Source organism: Balaenoptera musculus, chromosome 20 (genome assembly GCF_009873245.2).
Source record: "Balaenoptera musculus isolate JJ_BM4_2016_0621 chromosome 20, mBalMus1.pri.v3, whole genome shotgun sequence".
Taxonomy (NCBI): Eukaryota; Metazoa; Chordata; class Mammalia; order Artiodactyla; family Balaenopteridae; genus Balaenoptera; species Balaenoptera musculus.
This window is the reverse complement of record NC_045804.1, coordinates 15,831,694-15,856,177: the sequence shown is the minus strand read 5'-3', so window position 1 is coordinate 15,856,177 and position 24,484 is coordinate 15,831,694. Positions and strand designations below refer to the sequence as shown.

The following is a 24,484-nucleotide window of genomic DNA, read 5'->3' as shown; positions in this document are numbered from 1 at the left end:
TAGCTCAGCGGCTGACAAGAGATGATCGATAGGTCTTGAGCCAAGGAGGGAGGCTGCTCAGGCTCTCAGCCCTTCCCCACTCTGCCAGGTCTCCAAGAGACAGTATGGTTGGACCCTGGAGCATCTCCCAGGATGGAGTGGATCCCAGTGGGGCGATGCTTCAAGTGGGTGCATGCTTTCTTGCCCAGCCAGCAGAATCCTGTCCAAGCCTGATGTTGTGGGTGGTTTGGTAAAGTCTTGTTTTCTCTTGCCAAGACCCAAGTGAGAGCTTGTTTGCATCAGGTGCCCGCGGACCCTGATCCCTAGAGGGTGAACTTGAAATGCATGGAAATGGGAGTGAGGAAGGGCCTAAGACCGGTTGGTTTCTCAGCCCTAGGGTTCAGGGGGAGGAGCTGGGGGTGGGGGAAGGAGCAAGAGTAAAAATCCCAGCCAGGGGATGCCTGCCAGGCAGCGGTGACTTCACGAGCTGCTGACCTGGGAGGCCCCATTTCCCCACCCCCTTCACCCCGGACTGATGGGGCCACACCCCATAGATGTTCTTTGAGACAATGACGGCTGTGTCATTTATTAAGTGAGGTGGACACGAGCTAAGTTGTAATCTTACAGCAGGAAACCCCATTTACAGAGGAGGAAACTGAGGCTCCTGGGGCTGGTCTGTCCTGATTCCCCGTCCATCTCCCTGGGAGAGCCCCAGCTTGGGGGGGCCGTCCTGTCTTGGGTGGAATCTGCCACCACCTCCTGGGGCTCCAGCCGCCCTGAGGGTTTTGTCTTTTCAGCATCATTCAGTATTCAGACCTGTCCTCGTGGGAAGGGCAGATCTGTGACAGGTTTGGGGAGGAGGTGACTTCCAGGCCCCTGACTGTGTTGACACCCAGTGGGTCAGTTCCCGTGCCGGCCGGCTCGGTCCCTGAGCAGCGGCCTCTCTGGTGTCCGCAGACGTGTGGGCCAATGTGAAGGTGGAGTGCGAGCCCAGCTGGCAGCCCTTCCAGGGCCACTGCTACCGCCTGCAGGCTGAGAAGCGCAGCTGGCAGGAGTCCAAGAAGCTGTGTCTGCGGGGCGGGGGCGACCTGCTCAGCATCCACAGCATGGCCGAGCTGGAGTTCATCACCAAGCAGATCAAGCAGGGTGAGGGGCTGCTTCCCGCACGCCCATCCCATCCGCCCGGAGGCTCAGGGACGGTCCCTCCCTCCCCTGCCGGTGACTGAGGCTGACCTCCCGATGTCCCCTCTCCCCTCTCCCCGGCCGCACCCCAGAGGTGGAGGAGCTGTGGATCGGTCTCAACGATCTGAAGCTGCAGATGAATTTTGAGTGGTCTGACGGGAGCCTCGTGAGCTTCACCCACTGGCACCCTTTTGAGCCCAACAACTTCCGGGACAGCCTGGAGGACTGTGTCACCATCTGGGGGCCGGTGAGAACCCCCTCTCCCTATCACGGGGCCCCCAAACCTATCCTCAGTTTCCTCATCTGTCAGTGGAACTCTAATGGTGCCAACCTCAGAGGGCCGCTGGGAGGATTAAAGGAGTTAATTCTTGTGAAGCCTTCGGAGGGTGCCTGGTGGGATCTTGGTCTCTTGCCAGCTGCACTTCCCCGCCTGCAGGTGGCGTCAGAACCCACATTATGTGAACATGCTCTGCAGGCAGGGCTGCTCGGTGCCAGCCCTACCAGCCCAGGGTCCTGTCCCCTCAAGGAATGATGGAGCTGTGACTGTTTGCCATGGCTTTGGCTCAGACAGTATGGGTGGATGAAGGAATTGATCCAGGGCTTCAAGCAGAGATAAGTCTGTCCCTTAAAGAATGGACAGAACTGTAGGAACAGACTACTTACTCCAGAGACAGGGCATTCTGCCGTGAGATACAGCCAACAGTGCCAGCGACTGTGGAGACGTCTGGCTTAGAGGATGCTATTTAAAAATTTATGAACAATTATTTATTGAGCATCTGCCATGTGCCAGGCATTCTCCTGGGGGCTGGGACATACTAACACCTCTGCCCTCCAGATGCAGCTCAAGGCAGACAAAAACTGCTGGCTGGGTGCCCTGGACACAGGAGGGCTAAGGCAGTTAGGAGGGGCCGAGGACTAAGTTCCTCTTCAGCTCCATCAGCTGAGGTGAGGGTCTGGGCACACGGCTTCTGCTCGCCCTGGATCTGCAGGTACTGGCTGGACACCTTGCCGAACTGGGAATCTCATTTGTCTGTCCTGCTAACAGTCTTAGGCAGCTTGTCCTTGATGTTCATGAAATGAGCTGTAAGTAATTTAAAAGAGCACCTTTTTCCATTTAGACAGTGCTTGTCAAAGTTACGAGGCATTTGCACATCAACTCTGTGTGCTCTCATCAACCCTGTGAGGCTTGTAGCACTAATCCTGCTCCCCCCATTTTCCAGCCTAGAGCACAGAGAGGTCAAGCTTCTTGCTCAGAATCACACAGCAAGTCAGAGGCAGGGCCAGGTCTGGAAACCAGGTTCACTGAAGGGGTTTGGGAGATTTGGGGGAGATAGATTGAGACTCCCCCATACCCTGTGTCCCTAGGAAGGTCGCTGGAATGACAGTCCCTGTAACCAGTCCCTGCCATCCATCTGCAAGAAAGCAGGCCAGCTGAGCCAGGGGGCCGCTGAGGAGGACCATGGCTGCCGGAAGGTGAGGGTGCTTCTGGAGCTGCCCCGGGTGATGCCAACCAGAGGGGCTCCCAGGGGCAGGAGGGCAGGTGGAAGCCCGCAGCCTCCCATGGCATCGTCCCTTCCTCGGCATGCCCCCTCCTCCGCTCTCCAAACTGCTCTGTTCCAGGAGGAGTGATGTTGGATGAGGTGGGGTGGGGGGGAGAAGCAGTTGGGAAAAAGCAGAGCTCCCCCGCCACCCCTAGCCCTGAGCCCCCCCTCCACGGAAAGCCACGGAGAACCCGGAGGTGGCGGTGGGTGGGCCCCCAAGTCTGGTCCAGTCATCCCCTGAGTGGAGGCTGCTGGGGAGACCCCCGCCCTCTGTGCACCCCGGCCCCATTTTCCCACCTCACTTGCTGGCACGGCGTGTGCTTGTCTGTCTCCTCAGGAGGAATGGGGCCATCCTGTGTCTCTGTCCCTGGGCTCTAGCCCCGGGGAGGGAAGGGATTAGGACTGAATGGGGGGAATGAATCAGTGGGGGGGGAGGGTATGAAAGAGGGTGAGGGTGGGTGATGGATCTGTTTCCCTCCTCCAGCCGCCCGCCCCACCCCTCGCCGCCCCCAGAGGAGCAGGGGTGTGAGCAGTGTGGACACATGGGGAGGCTGCTCATCAAGGCCAGTTGGTGGTGTTTTGGCCCCTGGTGGCTCCATCTGCAGAAGCCACACTCACATACACACATACTCACATAGACACACGCAATATACACATACACATAAACACACACAAACACATAATACACACACACACATAAACACACACACACACACACACACACACGCACACACACCACTTTCTCCTCTGCGCTGGCTCCTGCCCTGGGGGCTGCCTCGCTGTCTCTCCCAAGCTCCAGCCCCCACCCACAGGGATCCCACTTGAAGGCTTCCTGGAGGCAAAGGCCCTGGCAGGCACCTGGTGTCATCTCAGGAGGAGCAGGGCTGTGGCAGGGACAGACACAACCTCTGTGGTGTGGGTTCCGGTCTGGGCTCCGCCTGCGCTGTCTGTACAAAATCAAGCCACGTAATTCTGAGCCTCAGGTCCTCATCTGCAAGGCAAGAGCAGAGAGGCCCTCAGGGTGGCCCAGGGGACAAGGGGTCGGTGGGGTGAAGCCTCCCCGGCCTCATGGGGGCGGGGGTAGCGAGCCAGCCGTGTAGGAGGGGTGGTCTCGCTTCCGCAGCTTTGCTGCCCCTCGCCGAGGGTCTGTCCCCCCTGCTCCCGGGCCAGGCGCATCCTCCGTGTACTCCAGCTTTTCCAGGCCCCTGAGGATTACCCAGCCCCCTCCACATCCTGGCAGCTCTCCCAGCTTTTTGGCTCTGGTTCCCCAGCCAACTGGCAGTTTTCCCACTGCGTCTCTTGGTTCAAACACTCAAGAGAGGAATCCGATGGGCCACTCATCTTTCTTGGCCGGGCCGCAGGCCGGTGACTGGCTGTCTCCCGATCAGCCACCCGTGGGCCATGCCTCCACCCCGGGCCTGGCAGTTGTGGGTAACAGTAGGGAGGGGAGTGTGGAGTGACAAGGTGCAGAACACAGCACAGGAAGAGCCGGCTCTGGTGTCAAACCAGTCCCCTCTGTTCTGTGCCCAAGCCTGCAGAAAATTCAGTGGTGCCACTGATGGCACCTGCACCCCAGGATTTATGGGTGAGAGAGGAGAATCCTCCCCCCAGACACCCCTTTTCTGCCCACTCTCTTGAGCCAGGGTTGGACGTGGCACAGCCCATCCTGCTACTGGCTGGGAGAGGACCAGGTGACCTACAGTGAGGCCCGGCGCCTGTGCACCGACCACGGCTCTCAGCTGGTCACCGTCACCAACAGGTACAGGAGAGGGGCCAGCCCTCCCCTATGTCCTGGCCTAATGTGGTCCCTCCTCCAAACGGGGCAGCATCCTGCCATCAAGTGCAGAGGGACGCGAGTCCTTTGAGCTTCAACTGGCTCCAGGGCCTTTTTCTAATATTGTCACCAGAATGACTCCTGTTTATTAAGCGACCCCAGCATGGGACAGGTCCTGGGCAGGGGCAGGGGCAGGGGCAGGGGCAGGTCCTGGGCAGGGGCAGGGACAGGTCCTGGGCAGGGGCAGGGGCAGGGACAGGTCCTGGGCAGGGGCAGGAACAGGCATAGGTGTGGGCTGGATGCCCCAGAGAGACCTTGGCTGTGTCTGATTTTCTTTCTCCTCAGCAAGGCATGGAGGTGAAGACAGTAGAAAGGGAGCTGGGTTGCTGTGTGTCAGCTGCAGGGTCCCCAGGGGTCCCCACTTCCCTGAGCAAGTTCCTTTTTTAAAGCATTTCTTAATTTTTAAAAATTAATTTATTTTATTTTATTTATTTTTGGCTGCATTGGGTCTTCATTGCTGTGCGCGGGTTTTCTCTAGTTGCAGCGAGCAGGGGCTACTCTTTGTTGCGGTGGGCGGGCTTCTCATTGCAGTGGCTTCTCTTGTTGCGGAGCACGGGCTCTAGGTGCGCGGGCTTCAGTAGTTGTGGCACGCGGGCTTCCCTAGTTGTGGCTCGCGGGCTGTAGAGCGCAGGCTCAGCAGTTGTGGCGCACGGGCTTAGTTGCTCTGCGGCATGTGGGATCTTCCCTGACCAGGGCTCGAACCCTTGTCCCCTGCGTTGGCAGGCAGATTATTAACCATTGTGCCACCAGGGGAGCTCCCTGAGTAAGTTTCTGATTGGATGCAGCACCCAGGCTCCTGGAGCAGGGCGTCTGGCCTGTAGCCCAGGGAGTGGTGGGGGGCGAGCTCCCTGCCTCGACCAGCCTCTCTCCCGCAGGTTCGAGCAGGCCTTTGTCAGCAGCCTCATCTACAACTGGGATGGCGAGTACTTCTGGACGGCCCTGCAGGACCTCAACTTCACCGGCTCCTTCCGCTGGCTCAGCGGGGATGAGGTCATGTACACCCACTGGAACCGGGACCAGCCCGGTGAGCCCCTCCTCCACAGCACCCGCTCAGCCCCCTTCTTGGACTTTCCTTGGTGAAGCCAGGAGGCCGCGGTGGACCAGCCCTGCCACAACCAAGACCCAGGGCTTCACAGGAAACAGATCATTTGTACAGTGTGGTGATGTGGTTATAGGAGGACAGGCTCTGGAGCCAAACTGCCCAGCTCATATCCTGACTGTGCAGTTTATTAGCTGTGCATCTGTGAGCCTCAGTTTCCTCATCTGTCCAATGGGGATAATGGTACTTTCCTCACAGGGTTGACGTGAGGCTTGAATGGGTTAATATATGTAAAGCCCTTAGAGTAGTGAGCCTACAAGTGCTCGCTATTACTATTACCATTTTAAATTCATCGTCTTTTTTAACCTTTTCAAGAACCTAATGAGGCAGATGATGAAACAGGCTCAGAGAGGTTAAGCAAGTTGCCTAAGGTCTCACAGGAGCAAACAGAGAGCTAGGCCTCTGCCTCCATTTCCTTCCTCCCCATTGGGCCCCGACTCCACAGAGCATGTCCCTGCAAAGATGGCTAAGCTGATTCCCGGTGCGAGGGCCGTGGTGGTGCCCCTCGGGGATGTGAGGGAGGACCGGTGAGTCCTCCTCAGCATGTGGGTCTCCCTTCTCCCTCCTCCAGGGTACAGCCGTGGGGGCTGCGTGGCCCTGGCCACGGGCAGCGCCATGGGGCTGTGGGAGGTGAAGAATTGCACGTCGTTCCGGGCTCGCTACATCTGCCGGCAGAGCCTGGGCACGCCAGTGACGCCTGAGCTGCCTGGGCCAGACCCCACACCCAGCCTCACCGGCGCCTGCCCCCAGGGCTGGGGCTCAGACCCCAAACTCCGGCACTGCTATAAGGTAGGCAGCCTGTTGGCCTGGGGTCGGGGGAGAGAAACAAGAGCAAAGAGGCAGCATCCCTGGCGGGGTGCGTGGCCCCAGTGGGACCCAGCGATGATCCAGGCAGGCGGGCCCCGGAGAAACTTACAGACAACAGACAGAGGTACTTTCTGTGAAAACCCTTTTGTCAGTGGCATCTGAGGCCTGGTGCATAGTAGGTGCTCAATAAATATTTGAGGAATTGAAAAAACCACAGAGACCATCGGTTGCGGAGGTTCCCAAACGTTGGGGCCAGGCTGGCTGCTCTTTAGAATTGCCTGGGGAGCCTGATTTAAACAAATCTTCCAGGCTGTCGCTATGGAGATTGGGATTCAGTGGGTTGTAGTGGGGCTTGGTAATCTGCGTTTTTAAACCCTACTGGGTTTGGGAGCCACTGAGGTAGTCCAGGGTCTTTTAATTACAGGAAGAAGCTGAAGTCCAGGGAGGGGAAGGGACTTGCCCACAGCAAATTGTGGCTCTGCTGGGATAAGAGCCCTGATTGCCCCGCTGGTTAGGGGGCCATCTCTGGGAGATGCCTGTGCCAGTTTCCCTCCCCTGGGGCTCCCTCTCTGATGAGCAGGATTGTCCAGTGAGGCCCCAGCCCCCTTCCCCACTCACGTCATGGGAGGGCAGGTGTCCCGGGGGGAGGTGGGCTGGGGAACAGCTTGGACTCTGCTCCTGCAGGTGTTCAGCGCGGAGCGGCTGCAGGACAAGAAGAGCTGGGTCCAGGCCCAGAGGGCCTGCCAGGAGCTGGGGGCCCAGCTGCTGAGCCTGGCCAGCTATGAGGAGGAGCACTTTGTGGCCAACATGCTCAACAAGATCTTCGGGTACTGAGCCTGGGGCGGTGGCCCATGTGCACATGAGTCGGGCTCTTGCTTTTGCTGGGTAGGGTGAAGGCGACCCCAGGGCGGTCGGTTCCAGGGCTTGGAATGACCTGTGCATCTGCTACTAATGCCAGGCCCATCCTGACCCCCCCTCAAGTAACCCTGGTCTCCCTGGAGTCGGAGACCCTGGGTTGCTCACCAGAGCCAGCAACACCCCCTGAGACTCACAGACTTTTACACAAGTAACTGCCCTCACCATCCCTCCTTCTCCATGGCAAAATCTCCAAGCTGATCCAAGTGAGCGCCCCCCTCCTGCAACCCTATACCATCCCATAAGGGCCCACACTTTCTCAATAAACAGCTTTTTCTCAGAGACAGGAATAGAAAGGCTACAAACGTGAGCATCTGCCCGCGGGGTCCCTCCAGAGCCCTGTCTGTGTCCTGTGGGTTCCTATGACATACAGCCCTACAGCCCCTTAGCCTTGGGAAAAATCCAAATGGATCCAGGCTTCCTGACATCTTAATTCCAGGGATATCTCCTCCCAGCAAACAGCACAATTACATTATTTGACTAGTAATTATAATAGCTCATGTCAGTTGCTTCTCACCATGTACCAGGTACTGCACTAAACATTTAATCCACATTCAAGACTCTTCTCAATCCTACTAAGTAGACATTATCCCTTGTGGGCTGTTAGAGAGGTTGGGTTATTTAAAAAAATTTTTTTTTTTAACTTTGGGTTTATTTATTTATTTATTTTTATGGCTGTGTTGGGTCTTTGTTTCTGTGTGAGGGCTTTCTCTAGTTGTGGCAAGTGGGGGCCATTCTTCATCGCGGTGCGCGGGCCTCTCACTATCGCGGCCTCTCTTGTTGCGGAGCACAGGCTCCAGACGCGCAGGCTCAGTAATTGTGGCTCACGGGCCCAGTTGCTCCGTGGCATGTGGAATCTTCCCAGACCAGGGCTCGAACCCGTATTCTCTGCATTGGCAGGCAGATTCTCAACCACTGCGCCACCAGGGAAGCCCAGAGAGGTTGGGTTATTTACCCAAGGTCAGAGCTGGTCCCTGGGTGACCCAGGACTGGAATCCAGGTGTATCTGATTCTGCGTCCCCAGGTCTATGCACCGTCCCCATCGGCTGCCTAAAGTGAAAGCCTGCAGTCTTGCTGGCAGGGCAAACCCCACCCAAAGGGAAGCAAGGGAAGGGAGCCAGGCCACCTGCCCGCCGTGAGCGGGGCGCCTGGTCCAGCTAGCCCAGTTCTCTTTGGGGAGAGCTTTTTAAGGGTGGCCCCAACAGTGTTTTGCCTGGTGAGTGTGAAGCCCAGGTCGAGAGGCCCCAGGTCCTTGGGACTGCCCAGGTCACAACCGCAAGGGGCCCCTATAACTCTCATCCCCATGTCTTCTGTCTTCACCCCCGGGTTGTGCTAAAGTGAGTCAGAGCCCGAGATCCACGAGCAGCACTGGTTCTGGATCGGCCTGAACCGTCGAGACCCCGGAGCGGGGCAGAGCTGGCGCTGGAGCGATGGACTAGGGGTGAGGGGGCCTGGAGGAGGCGGGGCAGGTGGGCGGAGCCTGGGCGGGCGAGGTTTGGGTGTGGGCGTGGTCTTTCGGAGGTGCGCGAGGTTTAGTAGAGGCAGCGCCTCTGGCCAGAGCTGGCAGGTAAGGGAAAGGGGGTGGGGACCGTCTAGCCCAGGTTGGGGGTTCCTAGCTTATGCCAGGCCTCTGGTTGGTCTGTTCTGGGGGTCGGTGCAGCCTGCGCCTGGTGCCTGAAACCCCTCTCCGCTTCCGACCTCATCAGTTCTCTTACCACAATTTCGACCGGAGCCGGCACGACGATGACGACATCCGGGGCTGTGCAGTGCTCGACCTGGCCTCCCTGCAGTGGGTAGCCATGCAGTGCGAGACGCAGTTGGACTGGATCTGCAAGATCCCTCGAGGTTGGGTGGGGCGGCGCTGGCGGACCGGGCATGGGACGAAGGGCGGAGGGGGCGGGGGTCCAGGGGAGGGTCTCTTTTCTCTGCAGCGTCTCTGTCCCTGTTGTCCCCATAGGCACGGACGTGCGGGAGCCTGACGGCAGCCCACAAGGTGAGGCACCCCGCTCCCCACGGCGGCCTGGAGTGGGGAAGGGGCGTCACCTCCTGGGCAGGGCCTGGCCGGGACAGAACGAAGGGCCTTAGGGGTTTGAGCCGAGGGAAAGGTGATGGGGGCACCCTACTGGCCCAGGTCGGATGGGCTCGCAGGCCCGCCTGCCTTGGCTGCCCTGGACCCGCCTTGTCCTCCTTGGGCTGGGCGGGCAGGCAGCCCCAGCCTGGCCTCCATCCCCACGCCCCTTCCGCCCCCGCAGGCCGGCGGGAATGGCTGCGTTTCCAGGAGGCCGAGTATAAGTTCTTCGAGCACCACTCCACGTGGGCGCAGGCGCAGCGCATCTGCACGTGGTTCCTGGCCGAGCTGGTCTCCGTGCACAGCCAGGCGGAGCTGGACTTCCTGGGGCACAACCTGCAGAAGGTGGGCAGGCTAGCGAGCAGGGAGGGCAGGCCCGGGAGCCAGGGAGAGGGCCTGCCAACCCTCACCTGCCTGCCCGGCTTCCCCTAGTTTTCTCGGGGCCAAGAGCAGCACTGGTGGATCGGCCTGCATACTTCAGAGAGCGACGGGCGCTTCAGGTGGGAGCCCTGGCGGGGCAGCGGGTGCGGATGGGCAGCGGGGCGCATGCGTGGATGGCGAGCCTCAATCCAGGCTGGAGGTAGGCAGGCGGCACAGCATACAGAGACAGACAGATTTGGATTTGAATCCAGCCCTGCCCTCCACTGGCTGTGTGGCCTTGAGCAAGTGACTTAACCTTTCTGGGCCTCGGTTGTCTCACCTGAAAATGAAACGAGGCCTGCCTGGTAGGATCATTGTGAGGATTAGAAATGAGGTATGTGAATCCTTAGCATGGCATCCAGCACATTATCGGGCACTAAATAATGGCAGCTCATATTATGCTGGGGTCACTCATGAATAAGGTCCCCTCAGGACATGGGCAAGAACATAGGATGGTCCAGAGGGGCCTCTTTGTATTCAGGGCCCACCTACCATGCGTGAGGCATGGAAGGACCAGGAGGAGCACGTGGGTGTCTGAGCATAGCTCTGCCCTTGGACCCCTGCTCTGGGATCCTTACACTTCTTTTCTAGTTAGAGAAATGGATGCCCAGGAAGGCTGGCCCTTACCTGGAGGCGCCAGGTCCTTGGGTTCTAGCTGCACTGAGCTCAGTAGCCCCACTCCTCAGCCTACAGCCACTGAGCCCCTGGTGTTGGGCCCTGGTCCCTGCCCCCTCATTGCTGCATACAGGGGAGCACGGTGCCCAGTGCTGCAGTCATCCCTGCTCGGTGCCATTGCAGATGGACAGATGGTTCCGTTATAAACTTCATCTCCTGGGCACCCGGCAAGCCTCGGCCCATCGGCAAGGACAAGAAGTGCGTGTACATGATGGCCAGCCGAGGTGAGCGCAAGGTGGGGCAGAGAGAGTGCAGAAGCTGAGGGGAGGGTCGGTGTTGGGGGCAGTGAGGTGAGCCTGCGCAGGGGCCCTAGGTCTCTTCTCATTCTCCCTGTCCCCACAACCCAAGAAGGGCTAGACCCAGAGAGGGGAGGGCCTGTCCCTGTGATCCAGCAGCCACAGAGGACTTGAGTTCAGAGCTGGACACAGGGACCTGAGCCCCAGCCCCACCTCCTCTCAGGGCATGAGGCCAGGGTGCCGGCAGCCATGCCCTGCCCTTGGGGTGACTGCTCTTCTCTTCCTGCAGAGGAGTGGGGGGACCAGAGGTGCATGACAGCCTTGCCCTACATCTGCAAGCGCAGCAACATTACCAGAGAGCAGCAACCCCCAGACCCACCACCCACAGGCGGCTGCCCCCCGGGCTGGAGCCAGTTCCTCAGCAAGGTAGGAGGGGGAGAGGGGGCACCCAAGGCGAAGGCTGAGCCTCCGGAGTCCTCGCCCTTTGGCAGCATCCAAGTCATGGCCTCCTGCCTGTACCCACCACCCTCTCTTCTGCATGGCCCCAGTGCCAGGGCCAGACTCCTTGGAAACTAACTCAGCGTAGTAACACCTTCTCATTCACCAGGTAATGAGGTTGCCCATATAGTTTGGTGAGTTTCCTAGATCCCTGGTCGCCAAACATCTGCTTGTTGTTGTCTTTTTTTTTTTTGGAGGCACAGTGCAGCCTGCGAGATCTTAGTTCCCCGACCAGGGATCAAACCCGTGCCCCCGACATTGGGAACGCAGAGTCTTAACCATTGGACTGCCAGGGAAGTCCCCAAACATCTTGATAATGAACTCCTATTAAAATGTTTAACATACAGCGTACGTATGTGTGCATTACATGTGTGTATGTAAGTAAATATATATTTACTTCCATACTAACGTGACTGACGTCATATATAGTTAAATATACACAAGAACAAAACAATATAAAACATGAGCTAGAGATTTTTAAATAGTATTTTTAATTTTTCAAAATTTTCCTTTTAGTGGTATGAAAATATTTTTGTGCTCACTCAAAATTTATCAATTATAATAATTATTACTATTTAAATAATTTTGATAAGAGCAAAGTGATTGCATATACTTCATTATTTGAAAAAATCTTAGTTTGACACTTTTTGTGATTCAGACTTCACAGGTCTTGTTTGAAGTTCAATTCTTCCCCCCCCCCTCCCGGCCATGTGGCATTTTAGTTTCCCGATCAGGGATCGAACCCACGTCCCCTGCATTGGAAGCACAGAATCTTAACCACTGGACCACCAGGGAAGTTCCCTGAAATTCAAATTATTTTAAAACATGGATTGAATGGTTGTTGTAGACGAAAAGATTACCTCGCGAAGACAAATAGATCAAGATGAAAAAAGGTCATCCATCATTGGCTGGGCTTTCTAAGTCCTTCTCCCTATTTTCCAGTCCTACCAATTAAACAAAGGTTTTTGTTTAAAAATTGGTCAGTTTCTGCATTTAAACGAATCTGCCTTATAAACTAATCAGAAGAGCTGATCAAGAGAGTTTAAAAAAAAAATCCTTGGAAGATTTTTTAAAAACAACATTTAGAAAATTCTCTTCCCAAGTGTTTTGAGTGTGCAGCTAGGAAAGTTTGAGACAATAAAATGAATTAGAATGGATATGCATCTAAATACGTTTTCAAAATGTTCCCTCTAGGGTGTGAGTTTCTTTCCAAAAGTGGTTACTTCCTGACCCTGGGGCTCATTCATCAGACCTGATTAGACCTTCATTGTTTTTACCTAGTGTCTGAAAGCGCTTACCCCAGAAAGAGAAGGGAAAGAGAAGGGCGCTGTTTCCTTGTGGTTTGCGCTGTCATCGTTAGTATGAGCTTCGATCCATGCCTTCTTTGCAGGACATTGTAAGACCACTTAACCCCTACTGTGAGGATTAGATTAGTTAACACTAGATAACATAATCCATAAATCTTTGTCATACATTGGCTTGCAGCCCACCCATAGTGTCGTGGAGCTCTCACTGTCTTCAGAATATCCAAGCAAATATTACACCTTTTCTGCGTTAAAAAAAAAAAAAAAAAGAGTAAGATGTGTGTTATTAACATCTTGGGGAAAAAAACAGAAAAAAATGAAACTAAAACTCATCCATACTCTCCAGAGATGACCACTATCAATATTTGTTACTCCACTTCCTGACTTTTTCCATGTAATTGAGATTATACTAAATAACACAATTTTGTAGTCAACTTTTCTTTCTCAGTATTATATTTTCAGCATATCCCCATGTCATTAAATTTTTCCAAAAGCTTATTATGACTTCTTCCACCTAATTTAAAACAAAATATATTTTATATATGTAATTGGTCCCTTTCTTAATTTGTTAGCATCATTGTAATGATACAGTAACTCTGTCAAAAGCCTTTGGAGTGTGCGAAGCTGAGAGCCAGACAGACCTTGTCCCCAGGCATGGCCCAGGCGGTGCTGTCATAAGTGGTAGAGCATTTGGTGGCCCCGAGAAATCTTCCCACTTAAAAATTCCCCAGAGTGTGGGCAAGTGTATGTGAATCCGCTGTGCCCGGTTGAGAGGGTGCCGGAGCCTTGGTCAAGGAGACCCAGATGTCCTGGTTCTCGTGTTTTTCTCTCACAGCCCCCAAGCCTCCCCCAGGGCCTGCGGCCGAGGGGTCCGCAGCGGAGTTTCTGGGTGTGTGGGACAGGGGGGTGGAGCAGGATGCCATGCCTCCCCCTCCGCCCCACAGTGTTTCCGAATCCAGGGCCAGGACCCCCAGGACCGGGTGAAGTGGTCGGAGGCACAGTTCTCCTGTGAGCAGCAAGAGGCCCAACTGGTCACCATTGCAAACCCCTTAGAGCAAGGTAGGGCCAGCCCATGGGGAGGCCCCGTGATCCTCTGACACCGTCCCCCCAGAGGGCTAGAGCAGAGCGAGGAGGGGGCCGCCCTGTCGCTCATCACTCTCTCTTCTGGGGGGACTGTAGCATTCATCACAGCCAGCCTGCCCAATGTGACCTTTGACCTTTGGATTGGCCTCCACGCCTCGCAGAGGGACTTCCAGTGGGTGGAGCAGGAGCCTCTTCGGTACACCAACTGGGCCCCTGGGGAGCCCTCTGGCCCTAGCCCTGCTCCCAGCGGCAACATACCGGTGAGGAGGCCCCTCCCCACTCTCTCCTTTGCCCTCCACCCCCACCCTGCCCTGCAGTGCTTGCCTGGGGACCCCCTTCCAGCCTCCTTGCTCATAGTACAGCCTTCTGGGGGCAGTGGCACAAGCGGGCAGCTGCCGGGGCTCCCCTGAGCAGCTCCTTCCCCCCAGACCAGCTGTGCGGTGGTCCTGCACAGCCCCTCAGCTCACTTCACTGGCCGCTGGGACGATCGGAGCTGCGTGGAGGAGACACACGGCTTCATCTGCCAGAAGGGCACAGGTACGTGTCACCGGGGAGCCTGGAAACCCCAGCCCAGGACTGGATTCCCTGGGCCGTGCCAGGAGGAATGGGACATGGTCCCTGACTTCAGAGGGCCCCTGGGGCCACCCGCAGAGTCGAGTCTGCTTGGAAAGCAGATGGGCAGAAAGGCCAGGCGCCGATCAGAGGGACAGGCAGTGAGCACCAAGGGGTCTCAGGAGGAAGGTTTGCGGTTTGCAGGGCTGACCAGGGAGAGCTAGACACTGGGCATGCCTGGTGGCAGGGGCCCTGAGGTTCTGTGTCTGAGGCTCCTGCAGCTCCGTGCAGGGGTCCCTCTGCCCTAGATTCATGGTTGAGCTTTAGATTGCTCACCCCTTTATTAGTGAGAACGTATTGTTATTAATAACAGCAGTGACTGACACTGAGTCAAGCACTGTGCCCAGAGGAGAGTTGGTCTCTGCCTGATGTCCGGCGCTCCCCCCTCCCGGCCTCATGCCTGGGGATGGGGTGATGGGGGCAGAGCCCGGCCTGAGCCCTGCCCCCTTCCCTGTAGACCCCTCCCTGAGCCCATGCCCAGCAGCATCGCTCCCTGCCCCGGGCACTGAGCTCTCCTACCTCAACGGCACCTTCCGGCTGCTGCAGAAGCCGCTGCGCTGGCACGACGCCCTCCTGCTGTGTGAGAGCCGCAACGCCAGCCTGGCGCACGTGCCCGACCCCTACACCCAGGCCTTCCTCACGCAGGCTGCCCGAGGGCTGCGCACGCCACTCTGGATCGGGCTGGCCAGTGAGGAGGTGGGCACCAGGCTGGGCCCACTCCCCTGATTTCCCTCCCTGCCTCCTCCTAACCCCGTGCCTTACCTGCTCCCCCCCAACACACCCCCCCGCCCCGGCTGGTCCCCTTCCTCCCACCCTGATGGCTGTCTGTGCCCAGGGCTCCCGGCGGTACTCCTGGGTCTCTGAGGAGCCGCTGAGCTATGTGAGCTGGCAGGACTGGGAGCCCCAGTACCCGGGGGGCTGCGCCTACGTGGACATGGATGGGGCCTGGCGCACCACCAGCTGTGACACCAAGTTGCAGGGGGCTGTGTGTGGAGTTAACGGAGGTGAGTGCCCACCCGCTGGGGCCGAGGGGTGGGCCGGGGGTAGGCCGACCCTGGGAGGACCCTGGGCCACTTTCTCAATCCTGCACCCCCATAGGGCCCCCTCCTCCCCGAAGAATAAGCTACCACGGCAGCTGTCCCCAGGGGCTGGCGGACTCAGCCTGGATTCCCTTCCGGGAGCACTGCTACTCCTTCCACATGGAGCTGCTGCTGGGCCACAAGGAGGCGCTGCAGCGCTGCCAGAGAGGTGGGCCGGGCGGGCGAGAGGCCATATGTGGGCATTCCAGGTGGCGACCCCTCTCGTGGACACTCAAAGACCCTGTGAATGCAGTCCCCGTGCTGCGGTCTACCTGTCGGCAGCACTCACACATAAGTGCCCCTCATGTTGCAATACGCACAGACCACCCGTGACATAACGTGTGTGACTATAACCCCCTTCCATCCACGCACGACTCCACGCCATCCTCTCCTCTGGCTGCCAGGGAAGAGGGCGGGGGCCTCTCTGGGGGGCTCTGCTACCCCGGGGAGACCCGTCTGCCCTGACGTGAGCCTCCTTTGTGTCCAGAGGGTGGGGTGGTCCTGTCCATCCTGGATGAGATGGAGAACGTGTTTGTCTGGGAGCATCTGCAGAGCTCTGAGGGCCAGAGTCGGGGCGCCTGGCTGGGCATGAACTTCAACCCCAAAGGTGGGTCCCTGTGTATAGGATCAGGAGGGGGAGGCCTCAGGCGGCAGGGGCGATGCCCTCCACCGGGGCTTGGTGGAGGTGAGGACCTGAGGAAGGTGGGAGTTGGTTCTAGAACAGGCCTGCTCTCTCCCACCTGCTCCAGTTTGTTACCCGCCCCCGCAACGCCCCCTCAGTGCCTTCTTCCCACAGGAGGTACCCTGGTCTGGCAGGACAACACAGCTGTGAACTACTCCAACTGGGGGCCCCCGGGCCTGGGCCCCAGCATGCTGAGCCACAACAGCTGCTACTGGATCCAGAGCAGCAGCGGGCTGTGGCGCCCAGGCACCTGCACCAACATCACCATGGGTGTGGTCTGCAAGCTCCCTCGAGGTGAGCGCCTGGCAGGCACACCCGCGGCCTCCTGCCACCCCCAGGCATCTGGTGCTGGGTGGGGCCCCGACTGCTTCTCGTTCTGCAGGCAGTGCAGTGGATGGGAGAGGATAAACAGACAGGCCTGGGGCCTTCCCCTGGGATTAATTAGTCTGTAGGACGGGGCCTTCCTGCACATTTCCAAACTAGACAGCAAACCCGTCATTTTGTAGTGGTTAAAGGCAGGGATGGGGTTCAAGCCCAGGCCAAACCATTTGCCAACTCTGTGACCTTGGGTAAGTCATTCAAACTCTGTGGCCTCAGTTTACACATATGTAAAATGGGGGCAATAAGAGTACCTATAAGAGGATTAAATGAGCAAATGAAGTGTCTGGGCCTGCAGAAAATGTTCTTACATGTTTGCTTATAATTATCATATTATTACTGCCACTGTTATTAACTGGTCCCTCCTCTGCCGCAGCTGAGGAGAGCAGCTTCTCCCCATCAGGTGAGTCACAGGCAGGGCGGAGACTAGCCCTCTCCTCCTCCCCCGCCCCCCCTCCTTCTGGGCAGTGGGTGGCCGTAGCGGGGCCGCTGAGCGAGGCTTCTTCTTGCTGCAGCAGCGCTCCCGGGGAACCCTGCGGCCCTGGTGGTGGTGCTGATGGCGGTGCTCCTGCTGCTGGCCCTGCTGACCGCGGCCCTGATCCTCTACCGGCGGCGACAGAGCGTCGAGCGTGGGGCTTTCGAGGGCGCCCGCTACAGCCGCAGCTCCTCCGGCCCCGGCGAGGCCACTGAGAAGAACATCCTGGTGTCCGACATGGAGATGAACGAACAGCAGGAGTAGAGCCAAGGGCGTGGGCGGGGCCCCCCACCAGCTACAGTCCCGTCGGCCCACGGAGGGGTGCCCTTGGGAGCTGCTGGGGGAGCTGGGGCTGGCAGGGCCTGGGCTGGTGGGGTCCCTCCCTCCCACGAGGGCTGGGCTGAGACCTGGCTGAGTGCAGCGTGGCGTTTCCCTTTGGGGGGGCTCTTAAGGTCTTGTCACCCAGGCCTGTGCCCCCACGGTAACCAGAGGCAGGACGGGAGCCTCTTTCTGCCTCTTCCTCCCCAGGCCCGCCTGCCCAGGCCTGTGCCCCATGCCCCGGGACCTGCTTCTCACTGCAGAGTCTGAGGCGCCTCCCCGAGCCCTCAGCCGGCCTCTGTTGCTTCTCTCCTTCTCCGGCAGCCTCAGCTCTGAGCCCCTCACGCCAGCTCCTTTCCCTCCCTGCCCCCCTTGTCACCCAGCCCTCCCTTCTGAGCCAGGGCCCTGGGGTTTGGGCAGCCCTCTTGCTCTTGGTGGGGGTCGGCTGAGGGGGCCGAGCATTTGTCACTCCTGTGCCTGCTGGGGTGGCCATGGGACATGGCAGGAGGGCCTGGGCCGGGACGGAGAACAAGGGCATCACTGTGGCGTCAGCTGGGCTGGAGACAGGACAGGGGAGAGACACCCTGACCTCCTGGGGGTGACCAGGCTGGGCTGGGGTGTCATCTCCTGCCGGTCGGGGGAGGGCTGTGTCCCTAAAGAGTCCCCTGTGGGGACCAAAGTAAGTTCCCTAACGTTTCCAGCTCCTGGCTCTAGTTTGGAGAGAGAGGAGGTGTTTGGCCAGGGTCCTGGGGGCCTCAGAAGCGAGAGCCCAGGGACGCCCTCTAGTGGGGCCCAGAAGAAGAGCGCCTGAGTCCCCCGAGTGGCCCCATGCGGGTGGAGCCGACCCACCCAGCACCTTTCCAAGAGGCCGGAATCCCAGCAGGAATCACCAGTCCTGGTGCCACAACCCAGGACAATGTGAACATGGACTCGAAGACATGGTCCTTTTTTGTAGTTCTTAATTTTTTTAATGTGCCATTATTGTTTTAAAAAAGAGAAAAAAGAAAAGCAAACAAATAAAACACCTTTAAGAGGCTTGAGAGAGAAGGGTTCCTGCTCTGTCCTGCTGTGAGCCTTGTCCTTCATATCTTTTCAAGATAAATGTCATTTTGGGGGGCTTGCATCCATTTTGCCTCTATCTCGGGGCCCCGGGACCACACCCTTCTGTCTGTTCCTGGGGATATGTGTGAGGGTTGAGGGCTCTGGAGCTGCTGGACAGCAGTGCAAGCTTGGGCAACTTGGCTCACCTTTCAGTGTGTAAGACGGGAGAATAGGACGCATCTCCTAGGGTTCCTTTAAGGATGTTTGAGGATTAAATGAGATCACCTGTGCAAAGCAGTCGGCGCCTTCGAGCTCGTGCAGTAATTGCCCCATAAACGTCAGCTGTTACTGCTGTTTCTGGGCTGCAGCTCCCAGGGGAGCGTGTGAGGCGCCCAGGTCAGCCAGGGGTGGGGGCCGCGCACCACCATCCTTCCAAGGCAGCCGTCAGACCTGCACTTGAGCTTCGAGAAAGCGAGTGCACCTTCGTCCCTGGGGAGCATGGGCTCTGGAACCGCCAGGAGGCAGGGGAGTGGATCACAGGACCTCCCTCCCGCCCACCTTCACTCACCTACCCGATGATTCAGGGTGTTTGAGCTGGAGACAGAGCCACGAACAGAGAGAAGGCCCTGCCAGCCCAGGTTGGTCAACCATGCCCGGTCACGCTAGGTGCCGTGAGGAGGCCTAACACAGGCCGAGGTGGGTGGGTGAGGGCCAGTTTGGACGGGGTGGCTGGGGAGGATCTCACCGGAGGCAGTGAGGCTGGGACCTGAAGGAGGTGAGGGGTGGTGCACACAGGCCGGCTCCTTGGCAGGGGAAGAGCAGGGCGGCTGCTGTACGGTCCCTGCTGCTTCCGAGGACCAGCAGGGAAGCCGGGCTGGCTGGAACGGGGGGCAGGGGAGCGTGGCGGGGCCTCATTGCCCGAGGCCTTGAGGGCAGTGGTAGGGAGTGTGGATGTTAAGCAGAGCAGGAAGTCAGTGGGAACAGCTAGTCTGACCTTTTCAGATGGTGCTTTGAATCAGGACTGCGGCAAATGGTGAGATTCTGTGCGCATGCGTGCACGTGCGTTTTGCCTTGTTCGTGATTTTTAAAAACAAGTTTCTGATTTTTCTGAATAGGTAATACTGTCACATTATTCAAAGCCTAAACCCAAATGATATAAAAAGATACACATTGAGAAGTCCAAAGCTTTTGGGCTGGACAGCAGGGTAAACGGGGTGCCATTTCCTGAGTCGGGGAGCCCTGAGGGGAGGGTTTGTGAGCTCCTGAGTTTTCTGAGGCCAAGGCCGAGGCCCTCCTCCATCCAGCTCTTCGGTCTCTGCAGCAGCAGCCGGAAACATGGAGGGGCCTGGTCAGCTTCAGGGAGGGAGCCCCAATCCTGTGGTGGGTCCTTAATGTTTTTTTTTTTAAATAAATTTATTTGTTTTGGAGGGCTGCATTGGGTCTTCACTGCTGCGCGCGGGCTTTCTCTAGTTGCGGCGAGCGGGGGCTATCCTTCGTTGCAGTGGGCGGGCTTCTCATTGCGGTAGCTGCTCATTGCGGGGCACGGGCTCGAGGTGCGCGGGCTTCAATAGTTGCGGCATGCAGGCTCAGTAGTTGTGGCGCACGGGCTTAGTTGCTCCGCGGCATGTGGGATCTTCCCGGACCAGGGCTCGAACCTGTGTCCCCTGCATTGGCAGGCGGATTCTCAACCACCATGCCACCAGGGAAGCCCCAATGATTTTTTTTTTTTAAATGTGGACCCTTTTTAAAGTCTTTATTGAATTTGTTACAATATTGCTTCTGGTTTATGTTTCGGTTTTTTGCCCACGAGGCATGTGGGACCCTAGTTCCCCCACCAGGGATTGAACCTGCACCCCCTGCATTGGAAAGTGAAGTCTTAACCACTGGACCACCAGGGAAGTCCCTGGGTCCTGAATGATTAATCCACTTCACCCTGAAGTGATTAGCTTCCCAAACTGGGGAACAGCTCCCTTTGTGAGTTAAGTGCCCTGCCATTAGCCACAGCTCAAAGGTCGCCTCTCCAGGCTGCAGGGAGCCACGCTGGGCAGAAGCCCCCTGGGAAGCTGGCAGCTGACCCTTGCCCTGAGAGAGAAGAAAAGCCCAGGGGTGAAGGCAGGGGCACGGGCTCTGGGTGGGAGGGGCAGCTGAGAGAGTGAGAACCCAAATAGTGAGGCCAGTAGCTGGTGCGTGTCCAGAGGTTTAAATCACTCCAGAAATACCTGTCCCTACTCCTCTCTCCTTCCCTCGGGTGGCTTTAATCCTCACCAGAGCCCTGAATCCCACCCAAAAGCATTTCAGACAGTTTCGCATGCACCTGGGGGCTCCCCGTAGACCTTGTTCTGCTTGGGGGCTCCTGCCTGCTCAGAGGAGGGCAGGGGGACTCCGGGCAGCTCTCTGTCTGTAGGACAGGAGGAAGGCTCTGGGCCCGGGGCCATCTGCCTCTGGCCCCAGGCCAGTGCTGGTTCTGCTAAAGTACGTGGCAGAAACTCCTTTCTGCTCATTTCGATGTAATAAGCGTTAAGCACCTCCTCTGCATTCCATCTTTGATGCCTTGAGACCCAGCCCCAGAGGCCTGGGCGAAGGGCACCGTATCCCAGGCACTGAGCCCAACCTGCACTTGCGGGGCTAAACCGGCTCAGCTCTGGCCACCTGGATGCCGTGACAGCTCACTGAATCCATGAATGAATGGGCGAACGGGCTGCTCTCCAGAGAACGGTGTCAGGCGTTCTCACAACCTCTCCTTGTCAAGCCAGAGATGGCTTCCTCCCAGGTGTCCTGGCAGAGCTGGCCTGGCCCAGCGGGCAGTGCTGCAAGGCCGCGGGCTGAGGAGTCGGCCAGCCACATCACATGGCTCTCCTGGAACGGGGCTGGCCGGGCCCTGCCAAGCTGCCTCGAGCACGAGGGCTGGAGTCTGTTGCAGGGACAAGGTAAAGAATTGCCTCTGGAGGGAGAACCCCAAGAAAGGCAGGCAGGAAGGGGGAGGAAAGGGAAAGGAGATGGAGGGAACATGGAGGGGCCTCAAGCAAGACCAGCATGAGATGAAAGTGCCCAGATGTTCAGGCCTTTATCTCAGGGGTCAGGGCTGCCAAGAGGCCCAGGGAAGGCTGACTTCAGACTTGACTCCCCCCAGAATCGACCTGCTGCAGCTGCAGATCTGAATCCTTGTCCAGAAAAGCAGGCGGGATGCCAGCCCTGGAGAAAGGAAAGGGGCGAAGCAGCAAGCAGGCATGTCCCCCTTGAAGTGGATTCGTTGCTGGCAGTCAATGCAAAAAATTAACTGGCTTCTGATATTGGCTGATGGCAGGACTGTAGTTTTAGCCATTTCAGGGAAATCCTGGTCAGCTCAGGTTTTCTAGTCCAGTTGGCTTTTTTTTCTTTCCTGCCCAGCACCTCTAAGTTCTGAGGTCCTGTGGGGTGTCTGGGGATCTGGCCCTCAGTCATTGCATGGCCCTGCTAGCTTATGCAGGGAGGCCCGTCTGTATCTCTCTCTGGGACTTGTTCTAACTAATTCTTACCATGAATTAACTCATTTTATCCTCTCAACACATCGTCAGCTGGGTGCTGCTGTCCCCCTTTACAGAAGAGAAAACAGAGGCACAGAGAGGGGAAGGACCTGCAATGCTACTTCTCCTCCACCCTCCCTGCTCTATAAAAAGGTCGGGGGGCGGGCAACTGGAGAGAACCCCTCTGTGATCTTACAGTCAGGCTCAAGAACTTTGTCTCAATCTGAGACATCTCTGCCGAGTTTCAGAAGCCTATTTTGAGTATAAGGGCTGAGTGGCCTCTTTCCTTTCCTTCTTCTAGGGCCTCCCTTCCCGAGGGAAGGGATATCAGTGGGGGAGGGATACCTGGGTACCTGGGCTGGGGGTGGACTGCGGGATACTATGCATAGCCTTGCATAGAACGGGGACTTCCCTGGCGGTCCAGTGGTTGAGACTCTGCGCTTCCACCGCAGGGGGCATGGGTTCGAGCCCTGGTCGGGGACTGACGTGCAGCGTGGTGCAGCCAAAAAAACGGAGAATTGTGCAGTATGCATAGAAATGAAGTGGGGGCTTGGTGCATATACTAGACATTTACACTATTATGGATATTTTAAAGCTCACACTCACCTCCCCAGTGGGAGTCAACTCACCCCCAGGCACTGCAGCAACAGCGTGCTCTCCTCTCTCTCCTCCTGCCGGCTCTTCTTCATCTCACCTGCCTGGGTTGGTGGCTTTTGGTGGCTCCCTGCTGCCTATGTGTGGACCCTCAGCTCCCTGACCTGGCCTGGGGCCTCCCCAGCTCCCCTGCCCAGCAACCCCATTCTAGCTGGTTGCTGCCGCCATGCCCTTCATCTGTGTGGGCTCCCTGTTTCCCTTCTCTCCACCACCCCTCTGCTTGCCTGGGCTCCACCATCCTTCAAGGCCCTTTTCTGCACCCCTTGGCTCTGGGGACCGCCTATTCCCCTGACTTCCTGGGCTGGTCAGGGGTGTTGCCCTCTCTTTCGGGCAGGCCAGGAGCATGGCCTTGGCCAGTAGACTGACTTCACCCTATAAACTTGGGGGCATCACTTAACTTCCCTGAGGTTAGGTTTCATGATGGTTTAATTTCTGTGTCAACTTGACTGGGCTAAATGATGCCCAGATAGCTGGTAAATCATTATTTCTGGATGGGTCTGTGAGGGTGTTTCTGGAGGAGATTAGCATTTGAATCAATAAACTGAGTAAAGAAGATGGCCCTCCCCAGGGAGGGTGGGCATCGAGGGCCTGAATAGAACAAAAAGGGAGAGTAAGGGCACACTTTCTCTCTGTTGAGCTAGGACATCCATCTTCTCCTGCCCTCAGCACTTCTGGTTCTCGGGCCTTGGGACTCGGACCAGGATTCATACTCTTGGCTCCCCTGGTTCTCAGGCCCAGGTTTAAACTGGAACCACATCACCGGCTTCCCTGGGTCCTCAGCTTGCAGATGGCAGATTGTGGGACTTCTCAAACTCCATAATCATGTGAGCCAATCCCTCATAATAAATCTCTTTCTATCTCTCTCTCTATATCCTATTAGCTCTGTTTCTCTGGAGAACCCTAATATACGTTTCCTCCCATGTAACATGGCGTTACTAATATCTGCCTCATAGGCTTATTGTGCGGATTAATGATAAATATAAAATGCTTATCCCCAGGCCCAGCTCCTAGGAAGTGCTCTTTAAGTGGCACACGTGGGCTCCTGTCACCTCAGTTTGACTTTTTCTGTATATGTCCTGCTGCCCCAGTAAGACTGAGCTCCAAGAAGATGGGCACTGTGCATTTTTCCTGTGTCCTCAACAACATAGCACATAGTTAATGGTTGGTAAAACTGCCTAAAGAGCCAAAGGCTTAGAAAGACCCTGTGTTGTATCCAGTGTGACTCAACCTCTAATAGGTTCTGGCAATATTTAGCCAGTTATAGAGGGGGGGAGATAGCCCTTTTCATCACTGTCTTATAATAAATGAGACTTGGTCCTTAGGGCACCTCGGGCCATGAGAAGCCCCACCGGCAGATCCCTGGGCTGCAGTGGTGTTGAATTGATGGTGCAGGTTGCAGTGATGTTGAATTGATGGTGCAGGTAGATGTCTGTTCTGTTGCATCTCTCCCCACCCAGACCTCACAGGAGGCACTCCTGCTTGCATGCGTAAATCCTTCATATAGTTTCCCAAAACCCAACATTGACTGATGTAAACCTGTAACAGTCTCAGGGTAGCTGCCTCAAACCCTGCCACATCTTACTGGGGGTTTGGCCTGTCAGAATGTTTACCCGACTGCCTCAAATTCCATCAAGCTCTCTATAAACCTTATTTTTAAAATATGCATTGTCCCTTCTTAGATGTTTCTCAGTACTGGCTCCTGGACAAATCTTTTATCTTCAGTCAACCTTAAAGTTCGGTTAAAAATAAAGACCCATTTTCTCATAGAATGATCAGGGCTTGGGGCTCCATTTGTGAACGGAGGAACCTGAGGCTTTAGGAATTTTGTGTACAGCATGGAGATATTTTCAACTTGAGTGGCTCTTCTAGGCTCTATTCACATTCAAAGATGCCCCTTTGTTTGGCTCTTGGATCTTGGATCTTGGTGGAATCTACTTGTTTGCAGTCCCTGAGTCTCCGTCTAACTGTGGAACAGATCAGAGAAGTGGGACAAGATTTTGATGTAATTCAAGGCTAGCTTTCCTAAACCCTATTGGCATCATAATTTATTTGGGGGACCCCCTTGGCAGCAACATCTTCAGTGGTCACTCCTGGTCTGAGA

General features: G+C 56.8%; 1 protein-coding gene across 4 annotated transcripts in view; it reads left to right on the top strand.

Moving 5' to 3' along the window:
* The window catches only part of MRC2 (mannose receptor C type 2), a 55,581-nt gene extending 37,402 nt beyond the window's left edge, over positions 1-18,179 (top strand). The window contains exons 7-30 of one of the 4 annotated variants that reach the window (XM_036836518.1): positions 937-1,125; positions 1,254-1,408; positions 2,527-2,634; positions 4,346-4,461; positions 5,412-5,560; positions 6,207-6,424; positions 7,127-7,269; positions 8,696-8,798; positions 9,064-9,202; positions 9,315-9,350; positions 9,610-9,770; positions 9,858-9,925; positions 10,644-10,744; positions 11,046-11,182; positions 13,518-13,617; positions 13,738-13,901; positions 14,070-14,178; positions 14,711-14,949; positions 15,089-15,257; positions 15,352-15,501; positions 15,820-15,939; positions 16,129-16,308; positions 16,769-16,795; positions 16,908-18,179. In XM_036836518.1, coding sequence (XP_036692413.1) covers positions 937-1,125; positions 1,254-1,408; positions 2,527-2,634; positions 4,346-4,461; positions 5,412-5,560; positions 6,207-6,424; positions 7,127-7,269; positions 8,696-8,798; positions 9,064-9,202; positions 9,315-9,350; positions 9,610-9,770; positions 9,858-9,925; positions 10,644-10,744; positions 11,046-11,182; positions 13,518-13,617; positions 13,738-13,901; positions 14,070-14,178; positions 14,711-14,949; positions 15,089-15,257; positions 15,352-15,501; positions 15,820-15,939; positions 16,129-16,308; positions 16,769-16,795; positions 16,908-17,131 — 3,305 coding nt within the window. In that variant the 3' untranslated portion in view covers positions 17,132-18,179. Of the gene's footprint in view, positions 1-936; positions 1,126-1,253; positions 1,409-2,526; positions 2,635-4,345; positions 4,462-5,411; positions 5,561-6,206; positions 6,425-7,126; positions 7,270-8,695; positions 8,799-9,063; positions 9,203-9,314; positions 9,351-9,609; positions 9,771-9,857; positions 9,926-10,643; positions 10,745-11,045; positions 11,183-13,502; positions 13,618-13,737; positions 13,902-14,069; positions 14,179-14,710; positions 14,950-15,088; positions 15,258-15,351; positions 15,502-15,819; positions 15,940-16,128; positions 16,309-16,768; positions 16,796-16,907 lie in introns of all 4 variants that reach the window. The other 3 variants (XM_036836517.1, XM_036836516.1, XM_036836519.1) reach the window with 3 other exon arrangements.
* Positions 18,180-24,484: the final 6,305 nt, after the last annotated feature.